Source organism: Oryctolagus cuniculus, chromosome 3, assembly GCF_964237555.1.
Source record: "Oryctolagus cuniculus chromosome 3, mOryCun1.1, whole genome shotgun sequence".
Taxonomy (NCBI): Eukaryota; Metazoa; Chordata; class Mammalia; order Lagomorpha; family Leporidae; genus Oryctolagus; species Oryctolagus cuniculus.
Window position 1 is genome coordinate 70,255,231 of NC_091434.1, and position 21,620 is coordinate 70,276,850.

A 21,620-nucleotide genomic window follows, 5' to 3' on the forward strand; every position below is an offset into this window, starting at 1 on the left:
AACTCCCTCCTGTGATCCACAATTCCTGACTTTAAATAAACAGGACCCCGTCTGAAAGTACTGCTTGAAGGAGGAATCTCAGCCTACGGTCGGGACAGAGTAGACTGCCAGGACCTCGGGGCAAAGCATCTGACTCCTAGGGGGTTGCAGGAGGAGAGACCTTGACCCCTTCATGGGCAGGACCCCAGCAGAAGTCTTCCAAAAAGCGCTTTATGACAAAGCAAACTAAAACCACAGGATCCTACTTGCGGCACGGCTACAATTCAGAAAAAATTGACAGTACTGAGTGTCAGCATGAAAATGGAACTGCCCAAGAGGCCAGAAAAGCCACAAGATTGAACTGGATTTAAGCAGGAACATGCAAGAAGTCAGCTCACAGAAAGGATTCAAGGGAACAGCGGGAGAGAACATAAACAGGGTCACCCCCGTGGAGTCTGGCTTGTTTAGTGCGACGGTTACACACGCAGTCAGTGTGCTCATTACAAATGACTCTACTCTAATCCCTACACCTGCTAAATAGGGAACACCCTGCATTCCAGATGATCGAGACAGTGTTGTCACAGTTCAGTGGGACATCACAGAAAGTCCTAATGATAGCAGCACCAAAACATGTTTCTCCCGAGGAAGTGAACTGGAGCCAATGCACATGCCGAAGCAGCTTGCACAGTGACTTGTGGTCTTGGAGACACTCGGATATCACAGACGTCCCATTAGAAGGGGTCTTTGTCATACACACCATGCTCACCTGAGTGCCCGAGGCAGCACAGGAAGGAATGTTTGCTGAGAGCCTGAATGACTGGACCTACATGCTGAGTCTAATAAGGCAAATAAGAAACAGGGCCACTGTCCTTTCTCAAGGCCTGGACTGCAGTCGTAGCAATTTTATAGACCAGAGGTTCAGGGAACTACCACAGGGCGTCCAGCCTCGGCTTCAATGGGGCGCTGCACGTCACCCAGCGGGAAGGGAACAGACCGGGGGTGATCCGAGGAACCCCAGCTGGAAACACCACCCTCTGTATGAGACACAAACGGGAAGAAAATTTTGTTCAAATTCTCCATGGAGAATATTTTTATTTATTTATATTCTTCTTGCATACTCTAAACCGCACAGTGTGAATTTCCCTTCTTTGTGAGACTGGCCGATTTATCTGAGATCTTCAGAAACATTGCCTTAGGTTTCAGCTAAGCGAGTCACAGAGATTGGTCATGAACACTACAAAACGACAGGAGAGCTAGGTATTATCCAACAGTTGCTACAAAAGCATCGAGAACGCCAAGACATACAGCCAGACAGAGAGGGTAAGAAGCAGATGCTACGAAGGAATAGGATTTCCATATATATTACTCTATGTACAGTATCAGAGTTCTTTCACACACAGTACATTTACGTTTAAATCATTGTTGTAAGGGCACTCTTAAGATAAATACAAGTCTCGCTAATATTAATCTTTTCTCTTTGGCTCACAAAAGCACAGAAATACCATAAACAGTATTCAGAACTTACTTCATTAATATATAAATAAGATACATTACAAATGGGACGAAAATACAAGATGCTCTTTAACATGGTAAATCTCTGGATATAAATAAGCAAATATTTCACTGACCTACAATTAAACAGTCATTGGAATCATTACATGAGTTTTCCCTTCCCCCTCCCCACTGCCCCCCAGGTAACAGTAATTTACACAGTCTACACAAAATAATCTCTAAAAATAACGGCAATAGTACACCTGTAACAAGGACTGTTGTCCCCCAGCAGGACGCTAACGGGGAGGGTGTGGCTCTTGTCAGCCCGTGGTGTGTGTTCTCATCCATGGTGACTTCAGTGGGAGAAGCACTGGCAGAGAGCCCCATTCCCACCAACAACACTCCCCCTGAGCCCCCAGGTCACAGCCTTTTGGAAAACATCTTGTCTGCGGTTGATGGGCAAGCTGGTTTGCAGCATGGTTAGCCCCTCAGCGACATGCTGTGGTCTATGACTAAGCCCCACTCGCTATTCATATATATAGAGAGAGGTATATATATAGAACTGTACATATGTGCTGTGTTTCTAATGTGCAACTTGTTAAAAAGAGCATTATTCCTGCGAACTCTAACAAACAAGCTGAAGGAAGGTTTGGACAGGGCGGGTCAGCAACTCATAGAGGTTGGGTCTAGAGGGCCAGAAGGAAGCGAGAATTCCCACGAACTCGTGTTCCGCCAAGGGTGGTTACAGATCCTGGCCCAGTCTTTCTATCTCCTCAATGAGGAAGTCGATGTCAGACTGGGTAGCAGCTGGGTTCGAAATGACCATCCGGAAGAAGTTGGCCTTGTCCCCCTGAGGCTGGTAGCCAACCATGGTGGTGCCCGACTCCATCATCAGAGCTTTGATTTTGGGAGCCACCTTGTGATGGAAAACACAAAACAACACTCAAAACCGACATTCACATCCTCTCTTTTTAACAATTCAGTGCAGCTTGCTTTGTACTAGTTGTGTTTATCCTGACATAAAGGCAAGGAAATATTTTGTATCCAGGTTATCTTCAGTGGCTAACATCTAATGACTACTTAAATCTACCCAATCTTTTCCCTAGAAAGTACCATGTGGCTGAATTCTGAAAGTCAGTCATGGAACAGTGATGATAAAGTCAAAAAGGAAAACAAGATCAAAGACGCTCTCACAGGGAACACCACGAACCATGGTTCCTGTGTAACCCAGGACCCAGGATACTGCCTGGCACACTGATTGTGTTTCACAAATTGTTGAATGGTTGGATGAATGAAATATTACATAAACTCAACACCACCATACCAACTCGGAATAAGCTAGATGTGGAAATGGATGGCTGGAGATTGGAACTTTGTAAAAGGTATTATCAGATACACTTTAACACAGAGTGTTCTAGGAATATGTCTGTGACTCACTTGCCCTACATTGAACCTCTTTTGCAGGTGGAATGCACACCTAAGGCATCCTATTGTATCTGAACCACAGCCAGGGGACAATGCAGACCCAAGAAAAATACGGCAAGATGTCATCCAACACCCCATTGCTGGAAGCCCACCTCAAGTTGCTATGTTTTCTTTCTCCCCCGCCAGAAGGCACACTGGAACAAATGAGTCCTGAACAGTCAGGAGTAGAGGAGACAAAGAGTGAGCTGACACACACATACCCTGTGGAGTTTCTCCCGCCGCTCAGGGCTGTCGGGAACGCCCCTGAGGCTCGGTGGAATATACCAGAAACAGACGTTGGTGTGTTCAGGCTGTAGAGATTTGTCACAAACGAGCGAAACAAACAAAAACGAAGAAAATGATGAGCACTTGAAAGAAAGCTGTTCCTAAACCCATGTGGCCTCGATGGCGTCACTCAGATCAAAGAAAGAGGTTGGGTCTACCTCAAAGGCCCTGTCACTTCCACGCTGGGGAAAACAAGACCTGCTTTCTCCAATCAGGTCTGGTAAGAGAGCCCCACAGCCAATCTTCTACGTAACTAACGTCGCCACCTTTAAACACGGAAATGTCACCACCTTTAAACACGGAAATGTTACCATTCGTTACACCTGTGTCACTGAAAACACGGTCTTACCCATCTTGCCAAACTGTGGTCCCCTCCATAGAGAAGGTGCTTGAGACAATTTATTTTGTTGATAAAGAAATGTTCCTGAGTACATGTTATCATTTGTCAGTTCCCTCCCTCCGTGCCTGCCTCTAACTGCCTTGAGACATCAAATTTGTTGTGTTCAATCTGCCGCGAGTATTAGCATATATGACCTAGTGTAAACACCAGAGTAAGACCACAGGGGTCAAATGTTTGAGCGCTATCGCATTGATTTTAATTGCTCAGGGCTCTTTTTTGCTCATTTTGTGACTCTTGGGGTTTTATTCCCCGATAAAACTAGGTTGCTTGATAAATAGATAAGGACTGAATGCAGATGGTGTTCCCAAGCATTTACTGGGTTCTGAGTGGATTTTTCATTCATTCAACCCTGGCTCCTCTTCTTTCTTTATTCAACTGGGAGCTGCAGAGGCAGTGTTTGGGCCAATGCCATCTGGCCCAGGCCTTGGCATAAGATCTGGCATATAGCAGGCACTCAGTAAACACTGATATGATAAATATGGAGGTACATTAAAAATTATGGAAAATGGAATTAAAAGTTAAGTTCATTTTGGTACAAAAGTTTTGGAACTCGTGCCTGGTTTTTTCCTCATATGCAGCTCCTGTGAACTTCTGGAAGATCCCTGGTACTTCACTGGGTGTGATTTCTGGGCAGCGATGATTTTATCTGGCCATCCTTTCAAGGGGTCTCTGTAAAGTAGAACCCTACTCTTGAAGCGGAGTTGGGCAGCCAGGGTAGCCCCATCATATAAGCTTCTTAGACAAGAGAAGCACTTTATCATGGGAGTTTAACACAAGGCAGACCCAAGAATGATGAAGAATTCAGTCCTGACAGGCAAGGAGAGACCTCTTGTCTGCAAACGCTGGCTGACAGTAACAGTTTTAGAAGGGGTTAAGGGGAAAAGTCACCTCAGTGCTCCCAAAAGAAAATTTCAGGATCACGGAGGGAATTAACGAAGGGTGCAGCTGGGTGAAGATGCGGAAGCAGCTGCCGGCACTGTGGGGCAACCTGGCTGGAGGAGCTGCCCTCGGCGGTTGCTCTGGCAGCATGGTGCCCCTGGGCCATGATGACAACCTACCTCGCCATCAAACACCATCTCAAACTCTTCTCTGTTTTTAATCTTGGCATAGAGGTACTCAGCCAGTTCCAGGCATTTGTTAATCTGATTTTCAAATCCCACAGTGCCCTGTTTTAAAGAGAAAAGTCGCATTTGTTAGTGACAGGTTGCATGTCCCGGTGATGGGCCTTTGGGAAGGCTAAGCTGTTCTTATCTATGGGAAATACACAAAGAGCATTCTTAGAGAGGGTAGGAAGAACCATCTAAGTAAACACGCACAGCACCTCCGCAGTTCTGCTTGCAACGAATGAAGGGGGCCTGCTCTCTCATTTGAAGCACTCTCGTCTCTTGACAGTTATTCTCAACAGGACTTGTAGCTTCCTGCCGGTTATTCACAGCCTGGTCTCGAGGCCTCTTTTGTTGGTTTGCTTTAGGATAGCAACACTCAAAGTGTCATCTGTGGACTCAGGCCACAGATTGCAAACTGTAACTGGTCCACAATGAGATCAGTACAGAAATTGAGATCAAGCAATAAAGAAATGTTTGAAGCAACTTGACAGAGTCATTTTATGTCCATTGGATCTAATTAAAAAAAAAAAAAATGGCTTGTGGCTTGGTGCTGGTGCTGCGGCATAGCAGGTAAAAGCCACCGCCTGTTGTGCTGGCATCCCAGCTGCTCCTCTTCTGATCCAGCTCTCTGCTATGGCCTGGGAAAACAGTAGAAGATGGCCCAAGTCCTTGGGCCCCTGCACCCATGTGGGAGACCTGGAAGAGGCTCCTGGCTCCTGGCTTCAGATCAGCCTAGTTCCAGCTGTTGCAGCCATTTGGGGAGTGAACCAGCAGATGGAAGATCTCTCTCTCTGTCTCTCCCTCTCTCTGTCTATAACTCTACCTCTCAAATAGATAAATGAAATATTTTTTAAAAAAGCGGCTTGTACTTTGTATATTTCATTTCTCTAGCCATTCATCTTTATTGCATTGATCTAGGAGAGGTTAAAAGAACAAGCAGCTGGGGTTGGGTGTTTGGCACAGCAGTGGAGATGCTGCTTGGAAGGCTCACGTCCCACGCTGGAGCGTGGTTTGAGCCCTGGCTCCACGTCCTGTTCCAGCACCCTTCCAATGCAGACCTTGGGAGGCAGCAATGATGGCTCAGTGTGGTTGAGTTCCAGGCTTTTGGATTCTGCTTGGCCCAGCTCCAGGCTGTAGGCATTTGAAGAGTGAAAAGAAGGGAGATCTCTGTTTCTTTCTCTGTCTCTCTCTCTGCCTTTCAAATAAATAAAACTAAAGACTTTTTAAAAAAAGAGCAAATAACTGGTTCTTCATATACACTTGGAAAGTTCCCGCCATCTTTCCCAGCAGTGTATGCTGGCCACACTTATCCCACACCTTTCTAGGCAAGCTACCTTCCACAGGGCACAATATCATCACTGCCAGGGCGCCCAGGGCTTGCCTGGAGCTTGCAACAGCTCCAACTACTGACAAACTGGTTGAGCGTGAGTCTCGAAAACCAGCATGGCTGATGACAACAGCAGCACCAGGGCTGTTGAGCGGGTCTGTGTTAACAAGGAGGGCAGACGCACGAGGCTGACTTGCAGATGGAGTCCAGCACTGGCCAAGCAGGAAACTCCCCACACAGTGGCCCTCACTCAAATTTTGGGGAAAATTCCAATTATTAGCTTTTTTTCCCGAAGGTGCTAGAATGCAAACCAAGGGGGTGATGTACACAGGCGAGCCATGTTTCAGTGTAGCAGGATTTATCCAAAGTCTGCACTGTCCAAAATGGTGAAGAAAATATAGATAATGGGAATGCCATTATTTCAACAGAACTTAAAACTATCTTATACGTCTCACGATGAGAGGCCTCCTAAAGGGATTCAGACTTCTATTCAGAGTAACACAGTCATTTTACCTGTCATCTCTCTCTGTACTAAATCATGTCAGTATCCCTGAGGATTGCTGCGGAAATCTTTATCTTGGCATAATTTTTCATCGTAAGAGGAAGTTGTAAAAAAACCTTATGATCATTCAAATTCAGGAGACTGAACAGGAGGGAACAGGAGATAAAGTTATTTCTTTCGCAAGCAAAAACAATAGGGTTAACTCCATTATGCAGATATTCATTACACCCAGATCGAATTATCTGTGACACAACTTCGCCTCTCTTTTGCCAGCCAGTCTGAAAATTGCATTTCTGCTCTATTTCCTGAATCCCCGCTTCATACCTTTGCTTTCCACATCAGCCAGAACTTGAAGATGTCCACGTGGCGGCCACACTGAATCGCCTTGTCCCCGGTGTCGTAGGAGACATCGTACTGCTTGTCTGGCTGGAAGAGGTATCCTGCACACATCTGGTTGCATCCTTGGAGTATCCCCTATCATGAGAATCAAGAAGGGTGCGTTTGTATCCACAGGTGACACAACCCTGAAGTGGGGCCGGCTAGGAGGGATTTGGGGTCACGGGCAACCTGGCCTCTGATGTGTTCATCAGACCTTGCCCTTGTTCTGATGTCTTGTCCTCAACTCACCCTTGGATAAACCTTTGCCCCTTCTTCTGTCACTCAGATTAGAAGCTCATCTTTGGTCTCAGATGCCTACAACAGGGCCCCACTGTCCCTTTAAGTGGCATTTGGAACTACGCGTGGGTAATTGGGTTGTTTCAAAGACGGGGAAGTGCTGTGGCAGCCGATGGGCAAGGGTTAGGGATGTGAACCTCCTCAGGGGGTGGCACGGTTTCCCGTTGTGAAGAATTGTCCTCCCAACTTCTGGGGGATCTCCTAGGAGGTCAATAGGGACTTCCCAGGTGAGCGAAGTAAAGAGCCCGTACAGATCCTGGCTCCCACTGGCTGGAGACTTCTGGAATGCCCCAGCATGCAGAAGCATCATTGGAGCAGCAGTGCATTGCAGGGCAATGCAACACACATTGTTAGGTGTGTAAAGAAGGGAAAAGAGCATGAACCTATTCACAAAAACCTAGTGGCTAACCTTCCTTGCTGTCCTAAGTTGCTATTTGTAGTTCTGGTTCTACCTCGTTTATTTCAGCTCTTGGGACCATAAAATATAAGAATGCAAAGTATGTTCCAGAGAGCACCTTCTGTCCTCACCGAGGACAGAACTTGTTGGACGCCTCAGCCAACTGCACGTGATCACCCTTGTTTGTGCGGACACGAAGGGATCCTCCATGCCTATAATCCCCTTAGAGGCCCTGTCACTCACAGCGCCTGGGAACTGAACAAGGAGTGGGGGCAGCTGGCAGCAAGCGTGCAGAGAAGCCAGGCTCGCCACAAGGGCAGGACGGGGCGCTCTCACAACGGGCTGCCAGTCTGCTAAGACGGCCGGCAAGGACTGTAAAAGGACCCCAGGCTTTCTCTTCTCGTGCCCTCTCAAGGACGTGCGGGCCACCCGCGAGTCTGGGGACAGCGTACAGACCTTCTCCCGGACGAGAATGGCCGAGCACTGCAACAGCACGCCCATCATCTTGTGAGGGTTCCAGGTGACCGAGTTGGCTCTGAAAGAAGCACGTGAGAGTTTGGGGCAAAGGCGTAGGAACTGAGAGAGGCATGTATCCTCTTGAAGAAAACACCACCCGTGTCAGCTCACACATAAATGCTCCCGATGCCCATTCTTCTAAACTGACCAGCCAAGCAGAGAACAGCCAGGCAGTGCCAGGCTGTGACATTGCAGACCGTCCCTTCTAAGTAACTGCTAACACTAGAGCTAATGTCCACGAGGCACTGAGCGTGTGTCCTGGGGTCCTGAGAGCTGTGGTAGAATATCACTGTGGCATCATGGGTGAGAACTCAGGCTTTGGGACCAGACTCTCCAAGTCTGGGTCCTGGCTCTGGCTTTTGCCAACTTGGGTGAGTTGCATAACTTCTCTTGTGCCTCAGCTTTCTCATTTGGAAAGTGGGCAGGGTCCACCTCACAACACTGAATAAAAGGCAAAATGAGTTAACAGAAAATGCTTAGGGTGGTGCCTAGCACACGTAATTCTCACAACCACCCCATGACGTAAGCACTATTATCACTTCTGCTTTAGATGGACGAACAGATGCACAAAAAGGTTAAACAAGAGGGCCTTTCAAAAAGTTTACGGGATGGTTGGCGCCACGGCTCACTAGGCTAATCCTCCGCCTGCGGCGCTGGCACCCTGGGTTCTAGTCCTGGTTGGGGCACTGGTTCTGTCCCGGTTGCCCCTCTTCCTGTCCAGCTCTCTGCTATGGCCCGGGAGTGCAGTGGAGGATGGCCCAAGTCCTTGGGCCCTGCACCCATGGGAGACCAGGAGAAGTACCTGGCTCCTGGCTTCGGATCAGCGCGGTGCACTGGCCATAGCGGCCACTTTGGGGGTGAACCAACGGTAAAGGAAGACCTTTCTCCCTGTCTCTCTCTCTCTCTGTCTAACTCTGCTTGTCTTAAAAAAAAAAAAGTTCACGGGAAAACAGGATGAAAAGGTAAGTTTATTGGGTGCCCCCCAAAATGGAAATTTACCATGAACTTTTTGAAGGTCCTTCATGTATGACTTAAAGCCACAGAGCTGGGAAGCGGTGGAGCCGAGATTCAAGCCCCAGGAACCTAGCTGCAGAGCCAGCGCTCCTAACCACTCCCTGCAGGCACACTTTGGCTCCTTCCGGCCTCTCTGTTCTAATTTACACAGAGGGCTGGAAGGCGGTGCTGACCTAGCTACTCAGGAGCCACTAGGAAGAGTGACAGCTAAGATCAGCTGGACTATTCTGGACTTTGCCGACCTCGCAGTGTTGTTTACATGCTAAGTGAGCATGATTCTGCCAGTTTGGGCTGCGATGATAGTTTTACAAGCACGGTCTCCTAGCAACCGCGCCACTCCGTCAGACATGATTAGATTGGTAAAAGAGCACACTCGCTAGGACATTGCAGAAACAACTAAGTGTCATATATTATGATCAAGTGTCATATATTATGATCCAAACTTGGGCAGCCTGCTTCAGTGGTTTCAGACTCCTTCCCAGTGGCCTGGCCGGACTTTGCGTGTTGATCTCTGTGAAGGAAACCTCCTGACAGAACAATGTCTCGGAATTAGATTGCTGATGCTCCCCTGGAGCTGAGCCCCTGCTATGAATCTGTAACCTCTCCATGTTGCCTTGGCCCTGAGGAGGGAAACGGATGTAATGTACATGTGTGCTGTCCTCACGGAGAGGAGATGAGGACCTGCAGTGCTTTTCCTGGTGTGCACAATGAAAGACAATGAGAAAAAGTTCTGAGAAAAGTTAACTTATCTGGTGAACAAGCAGCAGGGTGAGCCATATTTAAATGGTAGTGAACTTGATCAGTGTTCTCATTGCTATCATTTGCCAAGTCATTAAAAAATTATATTTAGATCTCATCAAATGTCTTAAATGGTTTTCTGAATGCCCTAAAGGTTTGAAGCAAATGATTCCTTGCTGCTACAAATGGAACGCAGTAAGACATGTCATGGATTCAGTTTCCTTTACAATACATACGTGCTTTAAAATGTTAGAAAAAAAATCGGGGCTGGCACTATGGTGTAGCGGGTAAAATCGTCGCCTGCAGTGCCGACATCCCATAAGGGTGCTGGTTCAAGTTCCAGCTGCTCCACTTCTGATCCAGTTCCCTGCTGTGGCCTGGGAAAGCAGTGGGAGATGGCCCAAGTCCTTGGGCCCCTGCACCTGCATGGGAGACCCAGCAGAAGCTCCTGGCTCCTGGCTTCGGATTGGCACAGCTCTGGCTATTGTGGCCATTAGGAGTGAACCAGCAAATGGAAGCCCTCTCTCTCTCTGCCTTTCCTTCTCCCTGTGTGTAACTCTGACTTTCAAATAAATAAGATAAATATTTAAAAATAAAAAAGGAAGGGAAACAAATCTGGCACAAAATGATTCAAATTTTCCCAGGCTCAAAGATGGAAAAGAAAATTGCCTGAAAAATCTAAACTACAGTTAGGCTGGCTCATCTGTACTTCATGTATCATCCTCCAAGGTATAGGGTTGGATATTTAAGCTCCAAGGAGCCAGACTCACTCGCTTTGTCCCTGGCCTTTCGGACTTCAGAGAGCAGAGCGAGCAAAAGCAAAAGGAGCACCAGCTCTGCTACAAGAGGCCACTCGTGTGCTTTCCTGACACCTGCTGCTTGTACCTCTGACCCGTCTGCTCTCGCCTCTCCCACGCTGCTCCAGTCCCCAGCCTCTCTGCTGGCCCTCATGTCACCAAGAACTGTCCTGCCTCAAGACCTTTGCACTTGCCATTCCCACGGCCCAGAACATTCCTCTCCATACCCTTGCTTCCTGTCTCCCTTTAGCCCAGCATCTGCTGAATGTCAGCCCTTGGAAAGGCCTCTGACTACCCAGGCTAAAATAGCATTCCTTGGGGTGGGCTTTGTGGTATAGCGAGGTAAGGTGCAGCATGGGATGCCCACATCCTCTGTCAGCACCTGAGTTTTAGTCCTGTCTCTGCTTCCGATCCAGGTTCCTGCTAATATGCCTGAGAGGCAGCAGATGATGGCCCAAGTACTTGGGCTGGGGCCACCCACATGGGAGACCAGAGGGAGCTCTGGGCTCTTGGTTTTAGCCTGGCCCAACCCTGATTGTTGTAGGCATTTGGGGAGTAAACCAGTGGACGTTTCTCTTTGTCTGTCTGTCTCTCTGTGTCTGTCATTCTTCTAATAAATCAATAAAATTTTTTTAATTTTTAATTTTTTAAATTTATTTTTGACAGGCAGAGTGGACAATGAGAGAGACAGACAGAGAGAAATGTCTTCCTTTCTGTTGGTTCACCCTCCAATGGCCGCCACGGCCGGCGCACTGCAGCCGGCGCACCGCGCTGATCCGATGGCAGGAGCCAGGTACTTATCCTGGTCTCCCATGGGGTGCAGGGCCCAAGCACTTGGGCCATCCTCCACTGCACTCCCGGGCCACAGCAGAGAGCTGGCCTGGAAGAGGGGCAACCGAGACAGAATCCGGCGCCCCGACTGGGACTAGAACCTGTTGTGCTGGCACTGCAAGGCAGAGGATTAGCCTATTGAGCTGTGCAGGCCTAAAATTTTAAATATTAGCTTATTTTGTACTCACTGTTACCTAGCCTGTTTCAGTTTTCTTTGCAACGAGACAGGTTAGAGACCTACTTGTATTTATGAACACTGAGGTCACTGGAATGTAAGCAAACCCTTCCATGTGCCGCCTAATTTTTCCTGCCTGCATCAGACATGCATTGTTTTTATTTTTAAAGATTCATTTGATTATTTATTTGAAAGCCAGAGTTACAGAAAGAGAGGGAGATACAGAGAGATCTTCCATTTGCTACTTCAGCCCCCAGATGAGCACAATGGCTGGGCCTAGGTCAGGCTGAAGCTAGGAGCCAGGAGCTTCTTCCAGGTATCCCATGTGGGTGCAGGTGCACATGCACTTGGGCCGTCTTCTGCTGCTTTTTCCCAGGCCATTAGCAGGGAACTGGATGGGAAGTGGAGCAGCCAGGACTCGAACCAGCACCCAGAGGGGATGTCAGTGTCAGAGGCAGTGGCTTAACCCACTATACTGCAACACTGGCCCCATGTGCATTTTTAAAAGAAAAGTCCCATGGATGGTTGGGCAGAGGCAGGCAACTGAACATTCACATCCATGCCACGGGGCGCGTGGTGCTCAGCGGTACTCAGGAAATGCCAGGCGTCTCCTGGAATTCACACACTCATAAAAAGGCGCATTACAGGAAAACTACGATGGAGTTCAAAATTTAACACACTTCTGCTTTCAGTCTTCTTCCAGGAACCTTTTGAAGAGCATACGTGGCATGAATGCACGTGAGTTCATGATGGGTGGATACCTGGGAGTCAGGTCAGTCTCCTGTGTTGCTTAGACCACCCACTGAACTCAGACCATGGAAAAGATAGGAAGTGAAGGGAGGCAAGGTCTTGGCCAAAGAGCGGGAGGAAGTGGAACGGGAGTCAGGGGCCCTCCCCAAGCCCTCGGCCAGCTCTCCTACCTGGCCTCCCTTCCCTCCTACCTGGTACCTGCAGTTTCATCGACTGTTAGGTTTACCACAGGGTATTGCAACCACTTACTTACTTTCTCCCTTCTAAATTGCCTACTGCAGGGCCAGTGCTGTGGTGTAGGAAGTTAAACCTCCACCTGCAGTGCCGGCATCCCATATGGGCACCGGTGCCAGTATTGGCTGCTCCATTTCTGATCCAGCTCCCTGCCAAAGTGCCTAGGAAGAAGCTCCTGGCTCCTGGCTTCGGCCTGGCCCAGCCCCGGCAGTTGTGGCTATTTGGGGAGTGAACCAATAGATGGAAGACCTCTCTCTCTCTCTCTGCCTCTGGCTCTCCTTCTCTGTAACTCTTTCAAGTAACTAAATAAATCTTAAAAAGAAAAAATTGCCAGCTCCTTGAGGACTCCTCTGGCTGGGAAATGGAACAAATGAAAAGTGCTCAAGAAAGGCCAGCTGAACGAAGCGTGCACAGACTGAATGGAGATGCTGGGGAGCAGGGCGGGCAGGCGCGGCAGGCAGCCCAGGGCCGTGCATTTGCTGCTCCGGATGGAGGAGGAGGCCCCATGCGCTCGCCCCTACCTTTCGATGCCGCTGAGTTTATGGCGGTGCTTCCTCGACATGAGCAGCCCCCCGCCCCACGCGGCCTGCAAGGAAAAGAAAGAGAGGCACAGGGCTGTGGTGATGCGTAAGGCTCCCGAGCCGGTCACGCCACGTGAGACAGAACTCAAAGCAACAGGCAAGCGGTAGTGATGATTCACTGCGGGACACTTCCCCAAAACTTCCTCCAGGGCAACATCGGGATGCAGGCCAGTCAGGTCTGAGCCTGGAGCGCCTCAAGGTCCTCACAGAGCCCCCGGGATGGCCCTGGAACCCAGGCAAAGCCCTGGGGCCTGCTCCCTGGCTCCCCCTCAAGCAGAATTCCAGCAGCTCCCACCAGGGTGGCAGCTCCCCCAACAGCTCCTGCGATGGCAAGGAGCTCACGCGCACCCTCGCTGAGCAGTGTGGGATGCCACGTGACACAGCAGCAGTCCGTGTTTGCTCTGTCCCGGGGCAGATCACCCCGCTGGTCAGTTCTAAGAACTTAAATCCATAAGGGAATGGACCGAGGGAAAGAAAAATTGCACCTAATCACACCTGTGAAAACACTCGTTTTGCATTGATGGGAAAACTCAGGATTAAATCTCTTAGTTGATAATGCCTTCCATGCACTGCCTGATTTGTCCCACAGGTAGCAGATACACATTTTTTAAAGAGAAATGTCATAGATGGCTGGAGCAAAGGCAGGTCGCTGAGTGTGCACACTGATGGCACTTTTTAATACATTTTGTATCTTTTTTCTCTGAAATCTCTGTATTTCTCTGAAATCAGCTGTATTTTAGTCTGTAACCATTTGATCAAAAATATCTACCTGGAAAGGTGATGGAGACTGTACTCTAGGATGACCCCCAGAGGACAGCAACTGGCCAGGAAGGGACTGGACGAGTCCCAGAGGACGGCCGAGGTCCACAGCACGTGCCAGTCGTGAGGGCCAGGGAAGGGCTGGATCCACTGTGGCATGCAGGCAAGAGGGGCCAGCTGGGGAGAAGCCTGAGGCAAGTCACAAAGCAGAGCTGCTCCTACCCCCGGAGGGACCGAGCCCCCTGCGAGTCACGGCACTTACGTCGACGTGCAGCCAGAGGTTGTACTTCTCACACAGATCTGCAATCTCCTGTATCGGGTCAAAAGCTCCATAAACAGTCGTGCCGGCCGTCGCGTTGACATAAAGAGGAACATACCCCTGCAAGGGGAGAGAGACAGGAGCATGAGTCTTTGTCACCTTTGTCCTTTGCTCATTTCCACGGGACACAGAAGAGCTGCAGGGGCATTTATTTCCAACGGCGATCGGCAAAGCCGCTGCGTATCAGCTGCTCCATCAGGCAGCGTTCTCCGCTGGTCCATGCACTCACATGTTCATTTACTCAACAAATATGTTGTGAGTGATTCGCACATGCCAGGTCCTGTGGGAGGTGTCAGGGATACAGCAGTGAGCACAACAGAGGAGGAATTCTGCTGTAGTGGGGGAAAGGGCAGTGAGAGACAGTAGCGAAGTCAAGTACAAATATATGGTATGTCTGATAGCGTTAAGTTCTTATGGCAAAGAAATAAAGAAGGGCAGAGTCATAAGGTTCTGGAGTGAGGGGCAGTGGTTTTCAATCTCAGCTGGACATTTTCTTTTTGGGTGCTGTGTTGTTCAAACGGTACCGATATAATAACTATACTGAAGCACTGTTTGGTTATTTAAAATGACCTACCTACTACAAAAGCCGAAACACTCACTAATAGCAAACATGGTGAAATGTCGACACAATCAAGACATAAATGAGGAAATGGAGTAATAGAGCTAAGACAAGCTGTGGGAAAACCTATGAGTGTTGGAGTTTTGGAAGCTCAGCTCCATCTGAATCCTTGCTCTGTCCATCCATGTCTCTGCTGAGACCCCCAACAACTAACCACAAATATAGAAGGAGGTACAGGAATGTGACCAGGACAACCATGTGTTGGTAAATGGCCTGCCGGCTACCTGGCAATGACTTGTGGATATATCTGTTCTATGAAATTTTTTTGTTTAATGGAGTTTGTTGAGGCTGGATCTGCCAAGTAACATGGGCCATTTGCCAGGGCATGGAAGTACTTGGCTAAAAAGAATCCTAGGCTAAAATAGTATTTGTTAAAAGGAGATGATACCTAACCAGGAGCAACTGAAAAGCTCGGTTATGTCCCTTCATGATGCCCAGGGAGTTGATTTATTGAAGAATGCCAAACTAATCCTTTGGCACAATGAAGGTGGGATACAGACACAGTTTTAAATTCATTTCACAGGCTAGCAACAAGTAAATATCTGCTAAAAGAATTTTAGAACACAATAAAATGCCCTCTTACGTTATCAAGGACTTTTATTGTCTAGGGGCACAAAGCAGGGAATTTTTAAAAAATTTATATCCGCTGGACTTTAAATGCTCCATGGAGAATATACCTTTTGCTTGGATTCAAGAATTTTTGCCTCTAAATCAGCCGGGATTATCTTCCCCCTGTAAGAATTGCAAAAGGAGAGAGATTAAAATGAAGAATCAATGAGATTGCACATGAAACAACTTGAGCGGCAGCTAAAAAAGTAATTTAATCGGATATTTTCAACAGACCATTAGCAGCTTGGCACACTGCACTGAGCCAGTCCTTAAGCACAATAAAACAAATTTAACAGATGAACACATTTCATATATCAAGAACCTAATATTCACTCTCCCTCGCCTACCTTTCATTGCACTTTATCAAAATCACATTGTCGGTTCCAAAGCCAAGCGCAGCCCCAGCTTTCTTGATGGAATAGTGACTCTACAACAAACAGAGGTTCGAGGTTAGAAGTTAGACAGTCCCATTGAAAATACCACAATCCATGAGCAAGCACCCCCAACTCACATGTTCTGAGGTGAAGAGGACCAGTTTGGGCACGGCGGCCATGCCCTTTGTCTTAACTTCCGGAAAGTACTTGTAGCGGGCAGCCATGATGCTGTACAGGTTGGAAATGGCTCCCCCTGTCAGCAAGCAGACAGATTGGGAGGTGTTGGGGGCGTTTTGTTACTGTTGCTAACAACAAAGGCTAGGGAGACAAGGCTGAGAGGTCCCAAAGGGGAAGGAAGGAAGTCAAGTTTTGCTGACTTTGACTTTCCTATTGCCAGGGGCTTTCCTCAGGACTCTGCCCTGGGAACACAAACAGTGACACTGTTCCAAAGCTAGCTGGACAGTTTTGCAGGAAGGAATTCACACACTCCAGTGCCCTGCCCACCTGAAGTCTAGGCAGAAATATAAAGAGGAGGCAGGGGCAGTGACTGCAGAGAGAGAGAGAAAGAGGTGAGTTACAACCCTCTTGCTTCCACTTTCTGCTCCATCTATTTGCCAAACAAAGATGAATCTGTTCCTGAAGTCAGAGAGACAGAGAAGGAGAAAGCAATGGAGCTTTCAGAAGGAAACCATAACATTACTGGGTCACCTGCCTGAGAACTTTCTTCAAGGATCAGTTATTGAGTCATTTAGGAGAGCTCTAAATTGATGAGAATAAAAACAAACTCGTGTTGACTGAATAAAGACACAGGGAGGACTAAGGGAACTATCTACCTATGTCAGGCCAACACAGATCCATCACTTTCACATTAATTACACAATTAAACATGCAAATACATGGTCTGCTTGAATGGCCTGGATAATTGCAATTCTTTCTTCTCTTCACCTGTACACAATTACACTGTCTCTGACACCTTCTATAACTCCCCTTGCCCTCCAAGAATTATTTATTTTAAAGATTCTTATTGTATCTATTTTGAAGTTGAGATTCAAAGTAGATATGCTATTTTGGTTGAACTCAAGCAATTAATTGATAGTCTCGATTCACTGATCCCCAACAAAATCAAACAGCTGTTGGTAGAATGGAGTTGTCCAGCATTAACCAGACACAGCTTTTGTCAGTTTGTACAGATTCAGGCTCAGCCTTTGTTAGTTCTCATTGAATGCAGCATTCTTGTTAGCCTTCATCCTAACAAAGACAGGAAGACATGGGATCAAAACTATTTTTTAAAGTCATTGTTCTCCCTCAACCCCACTTTGTACTTAGGGTTCCCAAGGCTCCATACTGCAGACCTTGAGGAGAGTCAAAGAGAAGATAACCTACCAGGAGAAAATATCCCATCACCATCTTTACTCGACCAGCCAACTATCTCTCTCATCTTCTTCAGTGTTATCTGCTCCATGAGGACAAACACTGGTGCAATTTCATAGGTAAACCTGGAAAGGTGGCGAGAAAAAGGATGAAAATGAGGAAGTCCAGCCATTCCATTGTGAGAACACAAATGATTGATTTAGTGTTTGTGCTTGGTTTCTAAAAAAAAAAAAAAAAAAAAGATGCTCAAAACCACTAAAACAATTCATTTCCTGGAAATCCTTTAAGTCATCAATCATCAAATGTCAGAAACCAGGCTGGGTTACTGAGGCAGGCGGTGGAAGTGCCTGCTCCGTGATACTTCACCGACCAACCAGATTCTCATCTGAATGGAATGTCGTAGGTATGATCCACGCAGAGGAAACAAAAGAAAGAAAATGACTTTTCTGCGTCCCTTTTACTACTAAGATTGTAGGACAGTGCAAATGATAATTTTAAAAAATGTTTTCTCAGTTCTACATATAATTGCTTTGCAACATATTTTAAAAACTGACTGCCAGTTTCACACTTGTAGAATCTATATAGGCAAGCCAAAGTCTATCTTTTCAAAACAATGTAAATATCTGAAAGCTAACTGTGAAGATAATTGGAAATATTGACCCAGGTTTTAAAGATCTCAATATAATTATCAGCATAGTTTTTCTACTGATAATCCCCAATCACAACTATGTTTCTATAATTCTCTGAAGTCAATATCTGTCAAGAATAATTATTAGCAATGATTTCCTAATTACTAATTATAAATAACAAGAAGACAGTCAACTGGCACACATAGCTAACTGTGGGCATCAGACATCCTGGCAGTTTACATTTTTCTACAAATAAACTGATTTTTTAAAAAAGGCTCTTTGCAAAGCAATCCCAAGCAACAGCCTAGTCTGGTGGACTAGTCATTGGAATGGGATCATGATACCAAACATATGTCCTGAGAGGATTCAAGGCAGATCTAGCCACAGAAAAGTAAAGTAGAAAAAAAAAAAAATCTTCATTAAGCTCTGAGGATCTTGGCCTTTCTTGTATTTGCTTGGCCGTCTTCAGCACTAGTCTGCGGGGTGGGTTCAGGCCATCCCTGCTGTAGAGAGATGCTACAAGGACACAGCCAACTGGTTGGTGAGGTTATCATTGGTTAGGGAGTGTAGGCTGAACGCCAATGTCAAGGAGTAATGGGAATTCTTGCTAGGTTAATGGTTTAGAAAATCTATTTGGAAAGATTAGATAACCACATAAGACACAAATGAAGCTACCAAGTTTTAATGATGGAGGGAAAAAAGCAGTCACATTAATCATATGGCAGTAGAAGAAGACAAAAAGATCCTGGAGGATCCTCAGGATATCTGTTGGTAGGATAATTCTGTTTCCAAAAAGACAACATCCATTTTCTTTGGGAGGCCCCTGGAAACTTAGGAGGAAGACCCTTGGGAAACATGTGTTCAGTTACCATCACCTCTGGAGGTCACAATCATGCTTTGGTCCTGCTCTGAGCCCCATCACCGTAGCAACAACACTCCCTCATGTCTGATGGCCTGATAAAGGAAGAAGAAGAGAAGGATTCCTGGTTTAGCCTGTGCTGCTGAGATGCAAACTCATGATGTGCTTCTAACCATTCTTGAACAAAGTGTTATCAATAGCTCCAGTGATTTTTGGAAATGTCAGAATGGTAAAAATGTTGAACGGTGAAGAGCTACTGGTGGCAGGTGTGTGCTAGAAATTCACAATACCAAATACAGTTGTCTGTGGAAGGCAAGGAACATATGGAATCATACAACATAACTTTAGAACTGTATCAAGGATTGGATGAAAGTTGAGTGAGAACCAGGTCAGCGTTAGATGGCCACACAGGAACCAAATGGGGAAGGGAGATGGAATGGTACTGAAGACCAAGGGGTGGCCCATGCTTTACATAAAATTAGGTTCGTGATTCGTGAGTTGAGCAAAATCAGCCTTCCTAGCTGAGGACCAGGAACACGGCCACTACTCCCAGGATCAGGAGGAAGCATCTAGGGAGTTTGATCATGACACCATTGGATCTCCAGTATTACAGGTCCTTATCTGAGCTGGGTACCTGATTCCTACACTTTTTTTTCAGGTGTGCTCAATAAATATACTGAGTGACGATTTCCTGCAAGGTGCCATTCTATGTACCAAGGAGTCCAAGATGTTATAAGACACCATTTCCAAGCTGAGTAAGAAGATTACTAGGATGAATCCAGCACTTGCTCCTTGGCCTTAGCTGCATGCTGTTTGATAGTCCCTGCCTGAACCTGAAGCACCAAGTATCTTGCAGCTAACGCTAAGCCTACCCTGACTCATGAGCTTGGTCCTGACATCCTATCCTGGAAGCTGGTAGGCTGGCCCTAGCTGCTGGTTCGCAGCCAGGTCTGATCTTTGCACTAACATGGTGTTACCCATTTCTGACACTTTCTCTGACACTGCCTTCCCATCCTGGGCCATGGTTGACAATCGATGGTGAGGGTGCTGGGGTCTGCCTACACCTAAAGCCTTAAAGAAGCCCTTGAAGCCTGGAGCAGTGGGTCCTACCTTAATGGAGGTTAAGACCACTTTGGGAATCCTAGAAAAGCTATGGTCCCTCTCTCCGGTTAAACAATGAGAATATGCACATCATTTTGTATTCAAATGATAAAAATTCTCCTCTTGCAACCTGGACCCCAGATTACTCACCCCTTTCCCCAGTGACAGATGGAAGAGGATACAGTCAAGAGGGTGAAGGCCCACTGTTGATCAGAAGAGACCAGTGAGATGCTGAAGTCAGAGTACGAGATGACCCTCCCGAATCAGAGAACCAGACATTAAGTCTGCCGAGAGCTCTAGGTCGAAGCATCACAACATGGACCGGAAGTAGGGGTTTAAAACGCTAAGAAGGTAAAGTTCATGGAGTGACACAAAAGAGGAGCTCTGAGTCTTTCCACGTGCTGAGTCGGGAGGGGAGTCAGGCCTGCTGCAGTGCTTCAGCTCACCTGCCTAGTGGGGTTCATGTGAAACTCGAGCAAGTGCATTGTAAGAAGCTGTGGTTCGCTGTGGAAGCGTCTGCTGGTTCCAACCACATCCGTTTCTCTTGCTTCATGACATTTCATTTAGGGTTGCTGTTCACCCAGACCATATTTTCTGGTCTCCTTGGATGTGGCCATGGAACTAAGTTCTGGCTAAAGAGGCACTATGGGAAATGGGTGGCTTCTGAGAAAGTGCCTTAGCAGTAGGGAGTTAGGTTCCCCCTCTGTCCCCCCTACATCCCTTACTTCTCTACTCCACTTCCTCCTCCCTTCCTTGGTTCTGGAACACAGTGGTGAGGGCTAGAGCTCTAACAGCCAGCCTGTACCATGAAGTAACTTCAAGGATGACTCTAGGGATCAGAAAGGCACAAAGACCCCTGATGACCGTCAAACTGGGAACTTCTTTAATGAAAGAAGGAAGGGCTCTTCTGTGTTGTCTCTCGTATTAGACTTCTCATCACAGATGTGGGATGTAGCATATCTTCACCTTAAAAGGTTACACACTTGAGGGAAACCTAGTGAGACCCTCTGCCGTCCAGAGATGACAAGAGGTGAAACAGAAGAACCAGGAGAGTGAAGGAAGGAGTCTCTGATAGCAGCAGACGTGTCTCCTAGTGCACGTGGTATACCAGCATGCAGCAGGCTCTGAGGCCTGGGGCCCCTTCAGTCTGAGGACCACTCTGTAGGCTGGATATTATCCCCACCTTCCCGATGAAGAAACTGAGGCCGAGGGAAACTGATTTGCATGAAGATCTCACAGTTAGCACGTCTCTGAGTCAGACCCCCGAGTCCTTCCCATCCCAGGGGCCTTTCTCTGACAAAGGAGAACTGCTTCCTGTAGCTCCCCTCGAACAGCCCGCCCAGCAGCACAGGATGACTGATGACGCCTACAGAAAGCTTCTCCCATGTAATTTCTATGAAAGTAAAGTGCTAAAGGCTTGAGATCTTAACCTGCTAACACAGGACTGAGCTGTAGCTTGCCACTGAGATTTTGTATTGTTACTGGCTGTGTGAAGGCAGGCTGCTGCTGTTCATACCGGGGCACTGTTCAACCTGCACAATTGTGCCTGGCGGCCTTGTTTTGGAAAGAAGGAGTGGAACATTCCTTAGGTGACCACACATTTGCAAATTTTTCTTTGGCTCTTCCCTGGGCCCTCACTTAAAAGAATGTTTGTATGTTTGAGAGATGTATGCACAGGCAGGTATAAGAGTGCGGACATAAGACGTTCTTTCTTTTCT

General features: G+C 47.2%; 1 protein-coding gene across 1 annotated transcript in view; it reads right to left on the reverse strand.

Moving 5' to 3' along the window:
* Positions 1 to 1,040: 1,040 nt before the first annotated feature.
* Positions 1,041 to 21,620, reverse strand: part of GAD1 (glutamate decarboxylase 1) — a 43,207-nt gene continuing 22,627 nt past the window's right edge. Inside the window, exons 7-17 of the mRNA XM_002712277.5 lie at positions 17,326 to 17,438; positions 16,080 to 16,195; positions 15,916 to 15,995; positions 15,637 to 15,691; positions 14,284 to 14,400; positions 13,203 to 13,267; positions 8,083 to 8,161; positions 6,879 to 7,028; positions 4,678 to 4,785; positions 3,156 to 3,245; positions 1,041 to 2,386 (exon numbers count right to left, since the gene is read on the reverse strand). Coding sequence (XP_002712323.1) covers positions 2,213 to 2,386; positions 3,156 to 3,245; positions 4,678 to 4,785; positions 6,879 to 7,028; positions 8,083 to 8,161; positions 13,203 to 13,267; positions 14,284 to 14,400; positions 15,637 to 15,691; positions 15,916 to 15,995; positions 16,080 to 16,195; positions 17,326 to 17,438 — 1,147 coding nt within the window. The 3' untranslated portion in view covers positions 1,041 to 2,212. The remainder of the gene's footprint in view (positions 2,387 to 3,155; positions 3,246 to 4,677; positions 4,786 to 6,878; positions 7,029 to 8,082; positions 8,162 to 13,202; positions 13,268 to 14,283; positions 14,401 to 15,636; positions 15,692 to 15,915; positions 15,996 to 16,079; positions 16,196 to 17,325; positions 17,439 to 21,620) is intronic.